Below are 21,046 nucleotides of genomic sequence, written 5' to 3' on the forward strand. Positions count from 1 at the left end.
CAAACCAGGAAGGGCACAGTGTACCACGTCTTAGCCCTTGAAGGGTTTTTAGCAGGGGTATGCCATGGTCAGAATTGTTTTTACATGGGCCCTTTTAGCATTTTGGCAACTACATGGCAGGTGGATTTGAAGGAGGAAAAAAATCTAGAGAGAGGAAAGGTGAAGAGGCTATTTTTTTTTGTCAAAACAAGATGATAGATGGCAGGAGAAGAGGGGAAATGAAAAACTTAAGAAATATTAAGAAGGTAGATGTCAGCACAATTTGGTCATTAACTTGATGTGGAAAAGTAAAGAGAACAGAGTCCAGGATAATAACACATTTTCAAGTTGGGAGATTGAGAAGATTGTGGCACCATCAACTACAAACTAGACTATTTGAAGAAAACTATTTTTGTTTGTATAGCGTTGGAGGTATCTATTGACTATTCAAGCAAAGCTGTCATGTAGATAGTTGAATATTTATGTTAGGAAAGGAATTATAGATCTGGGAATCATTAGCATATTGCTTGTAGTTAAAAACTAGCAGTGAAGAGCAATGGGCTAAGGACAAATTCTGAGGAACAAAAGCGTTGAAGTCAACAGGGAAGTGCCATAAGAGGAAAAAAATATTATCGAATTCAGATTAAGAGGTTGGTGGGTAACTGATGGAGATATATTTACAAAGTTCACTCATGCATTCATCCAACTACTTATATTAATCGAACATCTTAAGTATTATGTGAAACATAATACTTAAGATGTGCCAAGCACTATATTATACATCTGATATGGAAACAAAGCTGAATAAGAAGCAAGAAGCTACCCAGTGTAGAAGGGGGACATAGACAATGTTCATTACAATGCAATGTATTAAATGTCAAGATGAGAATACCTATTTACTATGTATGTTAGACACTGTGCCACATATCTCCAATCCTCAAAATACTCTAAAATAAGAAGAATTACATTAATTTTATATCTGAGGAAACAGAATCAATGCAGTTTGAAGTAACTCATCCAAAAACATAGCAAATAAGTGGCAAAGCCAGGATTCAAACTTAGGACTGTCTGGTGCCTGAGCCTACAGTCTTTACACTTTTGGCACCTCGGATCCACATCTCCCCTGTTTATTTATTTACTTTTGAATATACAGGAAGGATTCTGATTATATGCATATTTTCTTCCTATTTAAAAATGCTGTAAGTTTTAAGAAACTGGAGAGAAGTTATTAGGCCTATGTAATGTATTGTGTACTGTCCCATCAAAGCAAAAAAATTGGTGCTTAACCAATGTTTTCTCAGAGTAGTGACAGAATTATTAGCCATACAAAGAGGATCTTAGGTTTTATATTATGATTTCTGAAAACCTAACCTTATTCATATCCACAGAATTTTTAATAATGTGATAATCAGGTTACATGAACAGTCCATAACGTCTTAATAAAGAATAAATTAAAGTTAGAAATACATTTTGCTTTCCATTGACAAACTAGAAAACTAGCAAGAACAAAGGAATACTAATCCATTAGAAAAGGAACTTTAAAATATCCAATTACCTTCTTTGCAAAGACCAAAATCAGCAATTTTCACAAAGCCCTCTGTATCTAGCAATAAGTTATCCAATTTCAAATCTCTGTTCAGGATAAAAAAAAATGCAAAATTAAAAAAAATCAATAAAATCAGTAGATAATGTAGAACAAAAATCATTTCAAAAGGAGCTATACTTTCTCTTTACTAAAAATGAGTTTTTCAAGTTATCATTTGAGATTTAAATATTCTATTACAAATGTTCACTCTTCTTCCTTTTGGCAACTTTATTACTCTACATAATACAGTTTCTGAATAATTTTTCCCTGTTACATAGAAAAGAATGTATTTTAAAAAGGAATGTTTTATCTACTCAAGTATCTTCAAGCATGGAAGGAGTTCAAGTTTTTTTTAACTCTGGTTCTATTAATTTGTTATTTGTGATAAATCTGACTTGGACCAAGTTTAAAGTTTGCCTACACATGACTCATAAGAACAAACTGTCAAGTTCACAGTATAAATAAAGTATCAAGAGTGCAGGTTTAACCTTCTAAGAGAATAATGCAAAATAAAGAGAAAGCTATTTATCCACACTAATTGATTAAAAATTAAGTTAAAAATTGTTTATCCTGGGGCGCCTGGGTGGCACAGCGGTTAAGCGTCTGCCTTCGGCTCAGGGTGTGATCCCGGTGTTATGGGATCGAGCCCCACATCGGGCTCCTCTGCTATGAGCCTGCTTCTTCCTCTCCCACTCCCCCTGCTTATGTTCCCTCTCTCGCTGGCTGTCTCTATCTCTGTCGAATAAATAAATAAAATCTTAAAAAAAAAAAAAATTGTTTATCCTTTGAGTAAAATCAGACCACGAGAAAACCCTTACCTTGGAAAACTGTTAGAAGTTTGAATAAACTGATGTTTTTAGTCTCCTAGTTCTTATTGGCCTTCCTGAATTTGTCTAGTCTAGAGCAATACTATTCAAAGTGTAGTCCATTGCTTGGCTGCTGGGCTATTAACTATGTGTTACTGGTCTGCAACTTGAGAAGGAACTTATTATACTAGTACATAAATCAGCTATGTCACCAAGTACAGTGTTTAGTTGACAGCAACACTTAAGGAAGCAGGGTGATATTTTATACTCTGGCACAAGCTATTTATTTTTCACGGACAAATTTTGAGTAGTATTGGTCTAACAAAGTTTTCTGCAGTAGATCAGGTGAATATAACATATTCACCAGAATGAATATTGTTGGTGAATTCTGTTACCATAGGCCAACTTACAATTTGACTATTTTAGTTAGGTAATGGGCACAAGAAGAAGAACAAAGAATTTCATCATATAATTACTGTGTTAACTATTTCTTTTAGAATTGGAGCTTAACATTTTTACAAAATATCCTTCTTAAATATTTTTAATTCGAATTCACACCAAAAGTAAGCTATTAGAAAGTATCAAAACTTTACTCACCTATAAACAATTTTGTGTTCATGTAAATACTGCAACCCAAGAACTACACATGCAGCATAAAATCTGTTTGAAGAAATAAAAGTTTAATAAATTCCACTGCTCTTGAATCCCAGTTTATACTTTTATGCTTCAAAGCAGAAATTTGTAGTTAACTAATTTCACAAATATTTATTTAGTCCTTACTATGTGCCAGACACAGTAAGACATGTGCTAAGTATCAGGGGTAAAATTAAAAAGAAAAATACAATCTCTACAATGGAAGCCATTAACTTTGCCTGTGAGTGGTGTCACTGAAGTCCTTAGAGTAGACATTGGGTCTGGAGAAACTGCAATTTACCTTAAGGGCAAAAGTACTGTGGGAAAGTAGAACTCTCATGGGGAAAATACAGGACATTTATTCCCTAAGAGGCAAAGCGACAGAGGTGTAAAAGGTTTGACAACCAGTAAAAAGTCTGTTGTGGCTGAAGTAAGAATGGGGAAGAAGTGGGAGACAAGACTGAAAAGACAGCCTGGGGTCAAGTTGTGAAGGACCCTGAATATCATATTATTGATACTGAAATTTCTTTTTTTTAGCAATAGAGAATCACACCATTTAAATCAGAGCAGAATAATCACATTGATGTGAGAAAGATTTTTTGGAGAGTAGTGTGAAGGCTGGAGTAGAAGTAGGTAGATATCTAGAAGGAAACCAAACAGGTAAGGTTGTTATGATATGGTAGTACAGATGGAAGACCATGAGACCCTCTATATAGTGGCAACACAGTGAGCAGGAGATGGACTCAGGAGAAACTTAAAAACTAGCACAACAAGACTTGGTATCTCCCTAGCAATAGAGGATGATGGAGAGGGAAAAACAAGGTAACTCTCAAGCTTTTCTTCTTAGCTCAAAGAGTGATAGGCAAAGAGACTGAGAAATAGCCAAAATTTTGTGGGGAAAATGAGGTTAGCTTTGGACATGTTGAATTTGAATTGCCTTGGGGCAGGTGAAGAAATTGGATAAATGGGTTTGAATCTTAGGAAAACTTGAGCCCAGCTAGAAACATTAACTCTTGAGGAATAGGACCATGTTGGTCTTTTGCAGTGTTTATTCTAAATGTTTGGCATAATGCCTGACACATGGCAGGCCTACTGAATGAGAAGGTAGGTGATAAACAAATGAATTTAAAAAAGCAGATCTGTCTTCAGTGTGGAATAGCTTATAAGGAAAAACTTAGGAGATTCAGTTCTTAATTATGCAAGTAATACATAGATATTTTCTCTGTAAAGTACACATAATACCCCTGGGTCCCAAAGCACAGTATTTCATTCATCCATCTATCCATCTCACCCCAATGCCACTATCATCTATAGAGATAACTCCTCTTGTTAGTTTGGTCAATGTTATTCAAACTTTTAGAATACACTTATATGCACATGTAGATAATTTAGCTATGTCTTGTGTTTACTTATTTTTACAAAAAAATGGGACCATAATTTGGGAGAATTTAAAAATGCAAATATTGATTATACATTAGATCTTATATAATTATTTGCTGAAAGTTTAAAGAATTTAGCTTAAGTCCATTAAACAGATGTGATTCTAAAATTGCTTAAGGTAGTTATTTTTATACAGAAGTTTTCAGGAAACTTATTTTGGTGGCAAAGCATATAACAATTATAAAAATATCTTGATTTATCTTTTATTTCATTCTTTGTAAACAAATTGCCCTAATGATACTCAACAAATAATGGGTCTATTGTTTAAAATATATATTTCACTGAAGCTTACTATACTATGTGTCAGGTACTATGTTGGATATTTTTGCTTTTAACATTACATATTGATTTAATATTTAATCTTCATATCAAACCTTTAAATCTTTTACAGAAACAGAAAATGAAGCTTTCAGAGAGAGTAACTTATTTCTCTAATGGTGCAAAGCTGGGAAACAAATTATTTTTGATACCATAGTCTTGGTCAATAACAATTCAGTGATCATCTAGTATGTCTCAACCATACTTCTGGGTGTTCCACTAATACACAGAATAGACACTATCCTTGCTTTTAGTGAGGGGAGACAGGCAATAAAAACATAAAAAAATAAATAGATGATTTCAGGCAGAAATAAAGTGCTATGGAGATAATAAAACAGAAAACAGAGTAAGACTGATCTGATTTGGGCATTAGTGATATAGTGGTACTTTAGATAGGCTACTCAGGAAAGGATTTCAAAGAAATAACATTTGAGGTGAGATCAGATCTAATCTGATGGGATCGTAATCAGAGGGAGGTACTTCAGATTTGAAGTACTACAATGCAGCATTTTATTCTTGTATTTCACTGGGCTTAACAGTTTCATTTGTATATGCCTTGTATTCTCAGCAAAAATAAAAGTTCCTTAAGGCAGATCTGATTTTAAATTTCTTTAAAAAAGGGCAGAACATAGCAAAACAAAAACAAACAAATTCCCATGTGTAGTTAGCACATGCTGGGCAGAGTCTAGATGCTCTGCTTTTAATCCTTAAATCTTCAGGAAAGGCCTTCTACTTTCTGGCTTCTGCCTCCTTTTTGAAAGCTTCACTAACCATCAGAACTAATCTATTTCTTCATCTGAAACTTTAAGGTATGAGAGTACTCCTATTTACTCTACATACTTCTAATCGTCATGATGAGAATCAAACTAAGGAGTGAAAGTGAAAATGCTACACAAATGTCAGTTGTCAGAAAACAGACAATAAAGGTTTACTACTGGTTTATGATTTTTATGATTTGGGATGTTTTGAAAGTAGGTTAATCAGACCTGCTAAAAATTTGGATGTTGCATGTGAGGGAAAAAGAGGATCAAGAATGACTCCCTCAAAAAAAAGAGTGATTCCCTCAAATCAAGAATTAGACTCTTAACTATAGAGAACACACTGACGGTTACTAGCGGGGAGGTGAGTGGAGAGGTGGGTTAAATAGGTGATAGGGATTAAGGAGGGCACCTGTGATGAGCACCAGGTGATGAGGTGATGCATGGAATTATTGAATCAGTATATTGTATGCCTGAAGCTAAAATAACACTGTATGTTAACTAACAGGAATTAAAATAAAACCTTAAAAAAAATGACTCCCTATGTTTTGGCTTGAACTCGTGCTGCCATTTATTAAGAAGGGGAAGATTAGAAGAGTAGCAGGCCTGGGAGTGGTGGGTAAGGTTGGGGGGAAATGGGAGAAACCAGGAATTCAGTTTGCAAAAGCAATACTTATTAGCCATACGAAGGGAAAAGTCAAATTGGTGCTGAATGTCACTAGAGTTGGAAGTTTAGGCAAGAAGTCAGGGCTGGAGATATAAAGTTGATAAACATCAGCATACAGAGTGTGGCTCTTCAGAGCACTTTCCAGTGTTCAAATCCTAGCTTCACTACTTGAAGAGCTATAAAACTGGGATAACAGTAGGGGGAAAATATATATACATGTATATTTAATCTCAAGTATTTCCTTTTACTGTTTGTTAATGCATTTAAAAAAGCAAACCCTTCATATAATATTGAATTCAAAAACTATAAAAAGAGAGTGAAAATTTGCTTTCTACACCTTTAACTGGAGGCAATATGCATACAAGTTTCTTTTATGTCCTTTCAGAGATATTGTAAGCACATGCAAACAAATAATTTATATTCTTTTAACTTATTACCCTTTAAAATGCAAATATAAATATACAAATACATGACACAGACTCCTTTATACTTTCTTTTTTCACTTAACAATATACTTTGCATATAGTTAGTATTTAAAGCCATGGTTCTAAAAAAAAAAAATAAAACAAAACCATGATTCTAGATGGCATTCCCTAGGAAGAATATATAATAGAAAAAAAAGGAGAAATTTTACTAAAATGAACCTTAACTGTGTATCTAAATTATCAAGTAGGATTTAGGGCAATCTATAAAATTTTCAACATGGACAACAGAGTAAAATACATGGATATATGGCAAAAAGGTAAGTAAGGTGAGTTCTCACATTTTTTGCAGAAATTTTCTGTTTGGAAAGAAAAAAAAATTCAGAGAGCTTTTTTCCTTCCTAGCAAGAAGTCTGTCATGAAAAAAACTCAGAGAAATGTCTAAAGCATACTCACACAGCTCTTGGTTCAGAAAAGACATCAGTATGAATGTGCATCATTAGGTCCCCACCGGCAGCATATTCCATCACAAAGCAAACATGCTCTTTGGTTTGGAAACATGCAAAAAGGTTCACCAAAAAGGGATGTCTTACACTATTCACAGTTTCAAAAATTCTTTTTTCACACATCAGGCTGTAAGAGAAAACATTTAAAAATCAGTAAGTTTTTAAAAAAAAAGTTCTAGTTGGAAATGATATTCTTTAAAAATTACTGAACTCTAAAATAAGCAAAGTTCTTACCTATTATAACTTTAAAACCGTAAGATGTGCTTAGTTTTGCTTTAAAAATTTGGTCTACTTGATATATATAACTTTAATTGAAATATATTAATGAAAACTAAAATATATGATTAGCATGACATAAATAATGATTAGAGTTCACATTGATAGTATCAGAGTAGCACCTACAGGGCTAATAGTCATAATTAAAAAAGTCTTAGGGGTGAATTGTGAATTTATCAGGAATTGGTGAGAATTTAGCAATCTAAAGAAAAATTAAAATTTTTTTCTTAAGATTTATTTATTTTATAGACAGGGGGATAAAGAGAGCATGCATGTGTGGTTGGGGAGGAGCAGAGGGAGAACTGTGAATTTATCAGGAATTGGTGAGAATTTAGCAATCTAAAGAAAAATTAAAAATTTTTTCTTATTTATTTTATAGAGGGAGATAAAGAGAACATGCATGTGTGGTGGGGGAGGAGCAGAGGGTGAGGGAGAGAAACTGACTCCCTGCTGAGCAGGGAGCCCGTGGGGTTCAATCCCAGGACCCTGAGACCATGACCTGAGCTGATATAAAGAGTGGGATGTGCAGGAGACTGAGCCATCCAGGCGCCCCAAGAATAATTTTAAAAATATAAAATTTGTGATGAAGGTAATTTCAAGGACAGTATTTATAATTCATAAGCTATAGTATTAAAATATTTTTTCATATAAAATATGAAGTTGAAAGGTAAAGATAGGCTGCATAAAATTTTAATTTAGAAGGCTGACTGGAAAATAAAGAGACTACACGGAGAATTTTATTAACATGCTTCAAGGAAGCTCCTTGAAAATGATCTGATTTGTAAAAATCTATAGCAATCACAGGCTTTGCCTTTGTAGCAGCTTGTCACTCTCACAAGCTGCTACAAATAACAGTGGTCAACCTTACAGACTCTGGAACATTAATTTTGCCTAAATAGCCAAAAATACCGTTCTTCCTTTCCTTGAAAATATTTAGTAATCAACTTGACTTTAAAACTCAAGGTAGAAGAAAACCAGGTCAAATATTATTAATTTTTTAAAAAAGATTTTATTTATTTGAGAGAGAGCAAGTGAGAGAGCAAGAAGGGGGAGCAGAGGAGGAGGGAGAGTGAGAGAATCCCAAACAGACTCTGAGCTGAGCACGGAGACAGACTCGGGGTTCGATCTCATGACCCTCAGCCCATGATGTGAGCAGAAATCAAGAGTTGGATACTTAACTGAGTGACCTACCCAGGCGCCCATCAAATATTATTCAACTATAAGTTGGAATTAACATGTTTTAAGCACCTGATCAAAATAAAGATATTAATATACATTTTATTAACAATTAGATTATATCTCTAATATAAAATAGGCACTTTATTGACATTAACGTTTAAAAGCATTAACAATGCCTTTATTTTTAAAATTAAAAGATTGCTTAGATTTTTGTTATTATTGTTAATTTCAAACTGCCAAAAAATGCTAATGTTAGAGGGAGGCAGATCCATTCTTCTTTCTTTTGGGTCTTTTAAGAAGGAATTCTTTTTTAAAAAGGTAATTTTAAAGATAAAGCATTTATTTGGGTATCCAGACTACATTGCTAGGACTCAAAAATATTTAAGTAGAATTTTGAAAACATTTAAGAGCAAGACAAAACCAGAGAGGGAGGGAGATAAACCAACAGAGATAATCATAGGAAACAAACTGAGGGTTACTGGAGGCAAGGGAGGTGGGGGGAATGGGGTAACTGGGTGATAGACATTAAGAAGGGCACTTATATAATACTAGGTATTATATAAGACTGATGAATCACTGACCTCTACCTCTGAAACCAAGAATACGTGTTAATTAACTGCATTTAAATTAAAAAAATTTTAAAAACATACCTGTTGTGTAGAAGGAGCATGGAATTTCTAATGCTATGTTAATATAGTTGTCTTCTGGATTATGAACTAAGACATCTGCTCAGTTTTAAATACTGACAGTAAACGCAGCTATTATGGAATAGTCTTTAAACTCCACTTAATAAGGTCACATTCTAGTCAAATTCTTACCCTCTCTCTGATTTCACACAATCTGTTTATAATTTTATACATACTCAGAAAGTCCCAGTGTAATTGTTTTAAAACGAGGGTTACATCTACATATTTTGGCAAGGTTTCTAAGTGTTATTACAAAGTAAGTGATTATCAGAAATAAATTCAAAATAAAGCTTTAGAACAGTTAATAGCTTTGATTTTCATCACCACTTAAATATATTGGAAAATAATGTCCAACTGGGTAAGACTGATAAGATGGCTTCTAAAACAATGGATTCATGAAATCAATCTAAATTTGGGTACTGCAGATAAAATATTCAGACAAAATAAAAACAAAATGACAAGTAGATAACAAACTATCTCTTCATTGTCTATATGGTTTATATTTATGGAGGAATTTCTAATTTACTATGGGTGAATCACTAATTCTCATGAATGGATATTAGGTTAGACCTGTGTTGAACATGTAAATGATGTAAAAGATTGAGAATCACTGATCACTATGCCTCTTAAAATGGCTTTAATGCCATTCACAGGAATGCTTTGATGAGGACTAGCAATACTAATGAGGACTGGATAGATGTCTCTGACTCTTAGGTAAAGGAGACAGGCTCTTTATAGCCCAAAATTGTCACAATAATTTCAAGCATTTTACAGCACACTAAAAGCTATTCTGTAACAGTCTAACTTTTCCCAACCTCACCTAAATTGTATATTCCCCTTAAAAGTTCATGGAACAATCCAACCTTAATTCAAAACTTCAAATTTTATTCATTCTGTCCAGAACAATTTTCCTCTAAATTGTCATTTAACTTCTCTCCATATTCCCAAACATCTTCAATCTGTCAAAGAACAGCACAAATCCAATCTCTCTTATAAGGCCTTACCTAAATCCATCCGCACACCACGATGTTCCCCTTTCTCTGAGCTACTACTGTCTGTACTGTTTATCTTAAACTCAAACATATCTAGCCTCTTTTATTTACATTACTAATGTACTTTTATTTCCCTAAGTAACTAATTCCATCCTAACATTTTTTGTGCACCTCCTTCAGAGTTCAGTACATTATTAGACATTCTAGAAGCTTGTATAAATAGTTATTTTGGTCAGTGGAAAACAACATCGTTAATAAGACTAAGGTCTTAGGAATGAATCATATTCATATATATTTTATATGTATGTATAGATTTTCAGGTATAAATAAATGTTTACTTATTTATACATAAAATAAACATACATTTATTTATTTACTTATATTGGAAGATTTTGTTTATTTATTTGAGAGAGAGAGAACATGAGGAGGAGGAGAGGCAGGGGAAGAGGGAGAAGCACACTCTCCACTGAGTGGGGAGGTGGACTCATGACTCAATCCCAGGACCCTGAGATCATGATCTGAGCCAAATTCAGACACTTAACTGAGTCATCCAGGCGCCCCAATGTATATTTATAATATATGATTAGCTGTGCTTTTGTTCTGTGACTGCAAAAATATATTTCCGACCAATATAAATCTTTTTTTTTTTAAAGATTTTATTTATTTATTTGACAGAGATAGAGACGGCCAGCCAGAGAGGGAACACAAGCAGGGGGAGTGGGAGAGGAAGAAGCAGGCTCCCAGCAGAGGAGCCTGATGCGGGGCTCGATCCCAGAACGCCGGGATCACGCCCTGAGCCGAAGGCAGACGCTTAACCACTGAGCCACCCAGGCGCCCCCCGACCAATATAATTCTAGTAATGTTCTGTTATCTTGAAATATGAACTGGTAAGAAAAGGAAGCTGAATGACGAGGCACTACAGGGACATAAATGTAACATTCTTACTCAGGACTGGGCATAGATGGGACAGAGAATTTTCTACTAATGGTAGGTGGAGAATGCAATCTTTGTAAATGAATCACATTACTTTGGAGTTAGTCCGTAATTTTCATCTTAAAAAGAGGCTGATTGGTATTTTCTATGATCTATTTTTTTTTTAAAAAAAGGCCGTTTTCTAAGTAAAATAATAAAATTCAGACTAGAGAAAGAAAACTTAGAAAGGAAAAACTGTCATTAAGTATTTTGGAAACATCTATTTAAAAAAAAAACCCAGTAATATGGAATAACATCAAATTCTATGGATCTATTAAAAGGATGAACTAGGAAGTGAATATAAAGCAATCTGCTTACTTATTAGTTTGAGTTGTTTACTATTCAGAATTGCAAGTTATAAATATGTATTTCTTTTCAAAATATGTTCGTCTATTTTTTAATTTGCTATTCTTTTCTTGCTTTCCTCTAATTGCTCCTTTTTGCTGCCTTCCTGAAATTCCTTCTAACAGTGAGCTTTATTTCTCATTCCAGATTTTCTATTTCTCTGTTTTTGTACCAGTTCTACTGAAGATTATTTTACTTCCACGTTACTGACTATGTGGATTTATAACTGAAGTTAGTAAGGATCACTCATCAACTTTTCACCAAAACTGGATTAATTTTCAGTAGGGGTAACAGCCTAGGTTCTGGCTAAAGCTCCATCCTCTGATCTGGACATTCTTCATTAATAGTAATATTAATGTTATTCTGTCTAGATTTAATTAGAAAGTGTTCTTCTATAAAGACTTGGCTCAAAGTAGTAACAAGGTAGCAGGAAGCTATATAAACCACAAAGATTAACAGAGGTAGTACCAGTTTATTATTATTTTTCAAGAAAAATGAATTTACCATTCACAGATCTGGAATAAAGCAAATATTCTTTCATGACAGAAAAATATTTGACCCTAGTATTACAGCAGTTATAAACAGACTGACAGTGTAATTAAAGGTTTGCTTTAACCAACTACTTCGGTAAAATAAAAATACAGTTCTAAGCATATCCTATGGTGCACAGAATATTATATAAATATTCAGCAAACTCCTCTCTGAGTAGTTTACTTATCAAGAAAGAGTTTATTTTGATGTAGTTGAGGGATGTGGAAAACAGGTAAAAAATAAATAGGAAAATCCAAAAGGATTTTTTTTCTTTTTACATAAAGGAAAACTTCATTTTCAAGATTTATCCTAATTCTAATAACTTCCCAGGGCGCCTGGGTGGCACAGTCGGTTGAGTGACCGACTCTTGATTTCAGCCCAGGTCATGATCTCAGGGTTGTGAGATCAAGCCCCATGATGGGCTCCTTGTGGGGTTCAGCCCTCAGCTTGGAGTCTGCTTAAGTTTCTCTCCCTCCACCCCTCCCAGCCTAAGCACACATGCTCTCAATCTCTCAAATAAATAAATGAATAAATAAATAAATCATAAAAAAGAAAGAAAGAAAGAGCTTCCCATATGATGGGGAAAAAACATTATAAGTAGCAATTTGGGTGTGTGTGTGTGTGTGTGTGTGTGTGTGTGTGTGTGTAGCATGTAATTCATTAAGGCAAGCATTACCAAAAAATATGTTTTAAAAATATGCAGGTTAACTGAGGTTCAAAGATGTTCAGTGAATTGCCCCGGGGTCAGGTCAAATCATTATTTAAGAAGGAACAACGAGGAATAGAGAAGCCAGTCTTTTCACTCATAGTCTTCATATACAGGGCTGTCTTCTATTAATATCAGCTGATGCTTGCAAGTGGTTTATGACAAATACTGCTCATAAATATCAAATAAAAGTCTCTCTCTGTAGTAAATATGCTACCTGTTATACAATGAATTTGTATTTAATCACCCTATTAGGGCAGTCTTTTTAAAGCATATTCTCTAACCTAATTATAATATTGTTCCCGAAGTCCTTGCATTTTAAAAATTGTATATAAAGTCCTTGCATTTTAAAAATCGTATCCATATCAATTTACATTTATTAAACCCAGACAGGTAAGATGCTCTGGTTAGGGGCACCTGGGTGGCTCAGTTGGTAAAGCGTCTGCCTTTGATCCGGGGTCCTGGAATCGAGCCCCATGCTGGGCTCCCTGCTCTGCGGGGAGGCCTGCTTCTCCCTCTCCCTCTGCCTGCTGCTCCCCCTGCTTGTTTCTCTCTGTCACATAAATAAATAAAAATCTTTAATTAAAAAAAAATGCTCTGGTTAAAAAATACCATTTTAAGAAAAATGAAAGAAAAAATAGATATAGGTGCATTTTAAAAAGCAGAATTAACTACTCAGTTAAGTACAGATTACCCGTAACTGACATTCTCTTACTCCTATAATATGAAATGGGAAATAGTCTCATCTGACCACAGGTGAGTAACACTTCCTGTTTCACATAAACACTTTACCATCTCCAAGTATAAAAAACTTAATTAATTTAAACATTTCATCATCTTTCCTTGGTACCCACTAACCAGTAAACTGTCATAAGGAGAAGTTGGCTAGACAGAAAAACAGTAATTAATGCCTATCTTACATCAAGTATTGATACATTAATTTAGTTTCCTCACATACTACGGAAATGGAAAGTTTTGCTGTTGCAATATATACATCAATTTTCATGATCTTAAAACTACAGAAAAATAAAAAATTTCATAAAAAAAAAAACACTAACCTGTCTACTTCATCTCGAGCCACAATGTCTCCTTTCTTTAAGGCTTTTATAGCAAACATCTCGTTTGTGTGTTTATATTCAGCCAAAAGCACCTGAAATGAGATTAAAATAAGTATTTTCTATTTGGGTTATTACTTTCCTAGTCATTCCAAGAAAACTTAAAAGATTACCTTTCCAAAATGTCCTCTACCCAAGACAGCGCAACATCTGAAGTCTTGTAGATTAAACTGAAACATCTGTTGAGATCTGAAAATAGTATGCCAATTAAAAATAAGGCAAAAACATGGGTCCAAATATGTAGCAGCAAAGCTCTGTATATATTCTTTACCTTCTCTCCTCAAATTCTCGAATACCACTGTACCCTAGGCCTGGTTGAGAAATATCAGGCTCATATTCAGATGGAGATTTCGGAAGTATACTATTTCTATCATTCTCAATATCAAAGACAGTTTCTGAATCCTATAAAATATTAAATATTCATTAAATCATAGAAGTATTGAGAAAACAACTTATTTGGTAAAGGTAAAGTTTTAAAATGTCAAAAGTCAATATAAATATTAGCAAGAAAAGTAAAATTCAGAGAATGGACATTCTTACAGTTATTAATTTTATATTACACTTATTTAAAAATTTTGAAAAATGAACATCATAATCTTCAATGCATATTCAGAAATCATGTTAACCAAGTTAGAAGATGAAGAGTGTTTGAAGCAATGTATCATCTAATATCAACCATGCTCGTATGCTCCTTTTACCTGCAATAGCCTGTTCCATCTGTACTGGCCCATGATCTTCAGAGGTTTTATGTTTCACTCACAGGAAACATAAAAACACAGTTCACACAGGTAATTTAAATTAATTGAAATGTACACCTCACTCACTATAATGCTTTTATCAGTAATTCAATTGGTAAAAAGGAATTATACAAGGTTTAAAATGCCTTGCCTGTCCTGGTGTATCCAAATCTCTTAATTTAGCAGATTCATCTATTTCTCCAAGGGAAGAATCACGTGGTGGGGCCGGAGGAGGTTCAGGTTCAAGATCAAAGTCCAATTTGGTTACTGTAGAATCACTTATAGAAGATAAAGTAATTCACCAAAAACAGTAATCAAAAGTATATATTTTAAATAGCTTTAAAATTAAAGCAAACAATTTTATTTTTTATTATTTTAAAATAAACAAAACACTAATTTCAAAATGCTATTTGGAAAAAATCAGACTTTTAAAAGACCCATCGTAAGCAGTATGTATGAATGTTACAATAACTATTTCATAAAAGCAATGCTTAAAAATCTTAGACACATACCTAGCTGGAGGTACTAGTTCAGGGATGCGTACATCAACCACTGGCACTGTAGCAGGCACAGGAGCTTGAGGGCTGAAGGTGCCAGAATGATTTACTGTAGGAATAGCTCTTCTCACTAGCCTTCCCCAAGTGGCAATATTAATATTCATCTGAGGAGCTCTGAGAAATGTTTTGCCTGTGGATATTGTGAATAAAGAAAATAGAATAAGTAATTTTTTTACATATTACCAAAAGCCATAACTTAAAAATTCATATTCATTGGTTTATAATTTATGAAGAACAAACAAAATTTGTCACTTAAAAAACAGTTCTTAACTCTTTGTTATAAAGGCTAGTGCAAAATAGTGAAAATTGTTTTAAAAATAAATAGGTAGGCACTGTTTTTTTAAGTCTAGCAATGCTATGTGGGAAAGGTTTAAAAAAGAATTCTCTTAAAAGAATGAACTTTTAGAGATACTAACTATAATATTTATGGATGAATCAATATGGTGCCTATGTTTGCTTCATATAATCTGAGGTAGTATGTGGATGGGCTATAGATGAAACAAAATTGGCCAGGAGTTGAATGCTGTTGAGGCTGAGTACTAGTGTCTCTACTTATGGATATGTCTGAAATGTTCCTTAATAAAAAAAGTTAGAAATGAATGAACAAATAAAAGGACAACAAAAAACAAAGATGGGTATCACTTTAAAATGTAGCTCTTCTATGAATAAGGATACACCAAAAGACATTATATTTGATTCCTTAGTAACTACCTTGTTGTTTTGAAAAAATTTTCTTTTGTCTTTGGAGTTTGGGTCTTCTTTCAATAACTGGATTAAAAAAGGTAACCTGCAGTGAAGAAAATTCAAGTTGACATGAGTACAGCTTTGGATTTATGGTTCATGAAATTCACTAAATTTCTAAGTTTTGAAAACAAGAGAACCTTAGATATAATTTAAGCCCAACTTCTTATTTTCTAGGTGAGAAAGCAGACCTAGAGAGGATAAATGATTTGTCTTAAGGTAATACACCTATGCAGTAGTGGAGTTGAGCCAAGAATTCAAGTTGTCTGTCATTCAGCCTAATACTCTTTCTACTTCTATATCATGCTGCCTACATACACAATTTCAATTATAGTGATGCCACATTTAATAAAATACATTTATTACCTCTGCAAATAAAGTACCCTGTGGTTCCAAATAGAGACACATGCCATGTCGTTGGTTGTCTAAAAAATCTTCTAACCTCAGAAATTTTACAGCACACAGAGATCGCCAATCACGCCAATAAACTGAAATTTCCAGTTCACGTGACTAGGATAATTAAAAAAAATAAAACAGAAGACGTCATTGGACACACACTTGAATAAAAGATCACAAAAAATATAAAATACAAATACAATAAACAAAGATAACACACACAAAAGTCACACTGTTTTGAAGAGTGCTTTGTAATGTTTCTCTATTACATATTATTTTAACAAACTTATATATTTTAACTCCAAGGAAGAAATTTATATTCCACCAGTCTCCAGCTAAGATATTCCTTTTTTTTTTTTTTTAACCAAAGAATACACAACTGGGAACAACCAATACAGAAGAATGACCACAGAAACTCTTTCCCATGTCATAGCTTCAGTCTTGATATCACTTACTGTGCTATTACTGAAAGACCTCAGTGCTCCCTCAAAGAACCCAATTCAAACTGTCTTATTTCCTTATACCAATGTTGGGTCAGGGAAAGGTCTTTATTTCTATATTAAATAGCATTTATTCTGCACTTACAGTGTGCCACACACTGTGCTAATAAGCACTTTAAAAGTATTAGGTCATTTAATCTTCAAAAGAATACCACCAGGTAATATGACTAGTGATAGCAGGGGCCTGTGCAGGCAGGAAAGGGAAATTCGGAGTAAGTTTTATACAAAAAGATGTTCATTTATTACAACCTTCTCCCCCACAGAAGGCAGCAAATTAGCAACAGCCTGAGTGTCCAGAAAACTAGGTACAAGTATATTATACCATATCCATATGAGAGAATACTCTGTAATCATTAAAAATAATGCTTATGTGGAAAAACATATTTAAGGTTTTAACAATCAATTAGAACAGTGTTTATAAATAGGTAAAGCCATAAACTGCCCTCTACATATATGTTATAATCTACATACATTTTAATTAGAAGCACCAGACTTCTCCATTACTTTGTTTTTCAGCATTTTGCAGACCATCCACAAGAAGAGCTAAATGTTTTTCCCCCCTTAGGCTCAACAAAGTAATAAGTTATTTCTTTCATTTAAGAACTTTCAGTTTATGAACTTACGCCTATTACATAAACTTCTAGCATACATAATAACAAATCTTTCCGCTTTAAATAATGAGTTGATGCAAATGAACACAAAAAACTTATAAAAAACAGAACATGAAAAAATGAGTAAAAACACAATGCACCAGAAGGTGTCATAACTAATCAGAAAAAGGTATCTATGGCAGTATGTGAACTCAGGGCCATCTCCTGCTTCTCTCTGAAACATAATTACTATGAGAGAGAATATTTGTCATGAAAGAGGAAGTATGAGTGGTGTATAATTCTTTTAAGATCAGCAAATGGCATCTACTCAAGTTAAAAGTATTTTGGGAAGTTATTTTGGGAAATAAGCTAGGTGAATAACTGAACCAGGGATTGGTAATTTACACTACACTGTTTCAGACTACAGGAGAGGTGTCCTTTCTCCTGTCATATTCCACAGTGTCAGGGGGAAGATCTGTGATGGATCAGGCAGACAGACGCAAAGCGCTGGGGATGGAATCAGTACTTGTTAGAAGTTCTTACACTTTCACACTGCCAACACTTAACACATGGTTAAGATTGTATCTTTCTTTGGATGAGAAGAGGTCCAATCACTTCATTTGTATTTATTCTAGCCACTCTGATAAAATGTATCGACTCATTTCTCTTTCGGCTTTCACTTCATTTCCTTTTAAACTGAAGGGTGTTAGAAAGATCTAAGATTTGAGATGGAAGGCTAGCTTTCCTGGAGCTCTACACTCAAGTTTTAGGTATTAAGCTCTTCATTCTTTGTGACTTTGCATTCTTCCTTGTGAATATGACTCTCTACAATTTAAGGGGGGAAGGTGACTGTGATCTAGAGCAGATTCAGATCTTTTTAAGTCAATATTTATAACACTGTTTCATGGAACCCTAAATCTACTTCAATCTATAACATCCAGTGTGATTTGGATACGTAAAGCAGGAATACAGCACCTAAAAAGGAAAATACCTATTTTATATAAAGAGATGTCACTAATGTTTATTGAATTTAAACTGTAAGTGTGACTGCTTATTTGCTGGCAATTTTCCAGATGAAGTAGGCCAGTACTAGAAAGCAAGACGTCTTTCTAGGTAATGTCAAACTCTAAGAGCAACAAAATTCTAGATGGAGTAAAATCACTACCAAAATAGCTGAGCAGTATGATCTGAGCTACTCATGGGAAGTACTGGCAAACTGCCCCAACTTGTGCTTTATTTGGTCTTATTATGAATTTGAACCTAGAATCAAAGAAAAAACTCTGTGGTAGATCTAAGGCACCTATATGATTTGTTTGAAGTCTCTATAAGGCCTGAAACTAAACAAAAAAGTGTAAGAGACATTGAATCAACCGTACAAGTAGGAGAGGAAGGAGAACAACTTAAAAAATGTGCTGCAATTTAAAAAACCCAGCACACATCTAGCATAAAAAGAAGTGAAGCATCAAGAAGGCTGAAGTTCCCAAACTGAGAGGAACTCTTGGGGCAATGGAGGATATTTTAATTTTACAAAGGAAACACAGTGAAACCTGTGGGACACCATAAGAAAATACCTCACAGTAAGTTTGGTCTCAACATCAGAATGGACCACATTCCTTTTGATGACATCTTATCTTTGCTAAACTGGATTTTCAACAATTGATTTTTCTACATGAAAAATCAATGTGTAAGAGGAGTTATGGGTGCTGTGTTCTATCTGATTCCATGCTTTGAGAAATTATATAGTATACAACAGGCAGACTCCATTAATAACTGGCTACATAAAAATGAAATAAAATTATCTTTTCTCTCATTTTGTTTTCTTAAAAAGTACTAGTTTGTTAAGACATAAATACTAAATAAACATTTTTCAGTAATTACTTTTTGAATGAAATTGTGTATATTTAAAGTGTATATAATGATATTTTGATATATGTATACACTATCAAGATTCCTCCCATCTAGTTAATTAAGACATCCATCACTTCACATATTTTATATTTGAGGAGAACATTTAAGTTCTATTCTCTTAGTAAATTTCATTTACATTGTTGGCTAATTGAATTTAAATTAAAAAATTTCATTTATACAGTGTTATTAGCTATAGTTACCATGTTATACGTTGGATACTCAGACCTTATTCATTTTATAACTAAGCTTTTTTTTTTTTTTTTTTTTAACCAACCTCTCCATATTTTCCCCACCCCCTAGTTCCTGGCCACCACCTTTTTTTTTTTTTAATGATTTTTTATTATATTACGTTAGTCACCATACAGTACATCCCCGGTTTCCGATGTAAGGCTCGATGATTCATTAGTTGTGTATAACACCCAGTGCACCATGCAATACGCCCTGGCCACCACTTCTCTACCTCATTTCCAGGTGTCTGACTTTTTAAATTTTTTTTTAAGATTCCACATATAAATGATATATGCAGCATTTGTCTTTGTCTGGCTTATTTCACTTAGCATAATGTCCTCAACGTCATCCATGTTGTTGCAAATAGCAGGATTTCCTCTTTCTCATGGTTGACTAATGTTCCATATATATTTCACATCTCATCTTCTTTATCCATTCATCCTTTGACAGAGAGGTTGTTTCCATAGCTTGGCCATTGTGAGTAATGCTGCAATGAACATGGAAGTACAGATAGCTCTTCGATGTTTTCATTTTTTTTTAATATATACCCAGGAGTGGGACTGATGAATCATATGGTAGGTCTATTTTTAATTTTTTGAGAAACCTTTATACTATTTTTCATAGTGGCTGCACCAATTTACATTCCCATCAATAGTGCACAAAGGTTTCTTTTTCTCCACATCCTTGTCTACACTTGTTATCTCTTCTCTTCTTGATGACACCATTCTAACAGGTGTGAGGTTATATCTCCTTGTGGTTTTGTCTTGCCATTTCCTTGATGATTAGTGATGCTGAGCACCTTTTCATGTACCTGTTGACTATGTGAATGTCTTCTTTAGAAAAATGTCTATTCAGTTTCTGTCCATTTTTTAATCAGATTTTTTTTTTTGCTATTGAGTTATAGGACCTTTTTATATATTTTGAATGTTGACTCCTTATGAGATCTATGATTTGCAAATACTTTCTCCCACTCTGTGGGATGCTTTTTCATTTTGTTCATGTTTCCTTCGCTGCACAGAAGCTTTTTAGTTAGTAAGTATTTCTTAATAAATGAAATTACTGGATATTTCTTTTGGCCTGGACACACACTGTTTAAAAAAAAAAAAAAACCAAAAACAAAACTAGAACACCGAGGATGCTGTGAATCAAGAGTCAGGGAACCTCTAACAGAAGAAAATGAAAGCTAGGCTCCACTGCTGAAAAAAAAGGGGGGGGGGGGCAAAAAGCAAAGCATGGAAAATTCAAGAGCCAAGGAAAGGTAAGACTTTGTAAACGTACAACATGGCAGATATCACATTAATTGGTCTTTTATTAATTGGCTTTCCATGGGCTTCTAAAGACAACACAGGCTTGGGAAACACCAGTTAGGGTCCCAGAAGCAAAGAAACTGCACACTCAAAGAGTTTGGATTTTATTTATTTTTTAAAAGTTTTTATTTATTTATTTGACAGAGAGACAGAGAGAGAGCATGAG

The 21,046-nt window shown here is 33.9% G+C and overlaps 1 protein-coding gene across 2 annotated transcripts in view; it reads right to left on the minus strand.

Annotated features, from left to right (window-relative positions):
- Nucleotides 1-21,046, minus strand: part of PKN2 (protein kinase N2) — a 133,134-nt gene that overhangs the window by 12,952 nt on the left and 99,136 nt on the right. Inside the window, exons 9-18 of one of the 2 annotated variants that reach the window (XM_040627071.1) lie at nt 16,318-16,461; nt 15,922-15,997; nt 15,166-15,340; nt 14,805-14,931; nt 14,188-14,318; nt 14,030-14,105; nt 13,860-13,951; nt 7,065-7,241; nt 2,968-3,030; nt 1,535-1,611 (exon numbers count right to left, since the gene is read on the minus strand). In XM_040627071.1, the coding sequence (XP_040483005.1) occupies nt 1,535-1,611; nt 2,968-3,030; nt 7,065-7,241; nt 13,860-13,951; nt 14,030-14,105; nt 14,188-14,318; nt 14,805-14,931; nt 15,166-15,340; nt 15,922-15,997; nt 16,318-16,461 (1,138 nt within the window). The remainder of the gene's footprint in view (nt 1-1,534; nt 1,612-2,967; nt 3,031-7,064; nt 7,242-13,859; nt 13,952-14,029; nt 14,106-14,187; nt 14,319-14,804; nt 14,932-15,165; nt 15,341-15,921; nt 15,998-16,317; nt 16,462-21,046) is intronic. The other variant, XM_040627072.1, reaches the window with a different exon arrangement.

This window comes from Ursus maritimus, unplaced genomic scaffold (genome assembly GCF_017311325.1).
Source record: "Ursus maritimus isolate PB19 unplaced genomic scaffold, ASM1731132v1 scaffold_12, whole genome shotgun sequence".
Taxonomy (NCBI): Eukaryota; Metazoa; Chordata; class Mammalia; order Carnivora; family Ursidae; genus Ursus; species Ursus maritimus.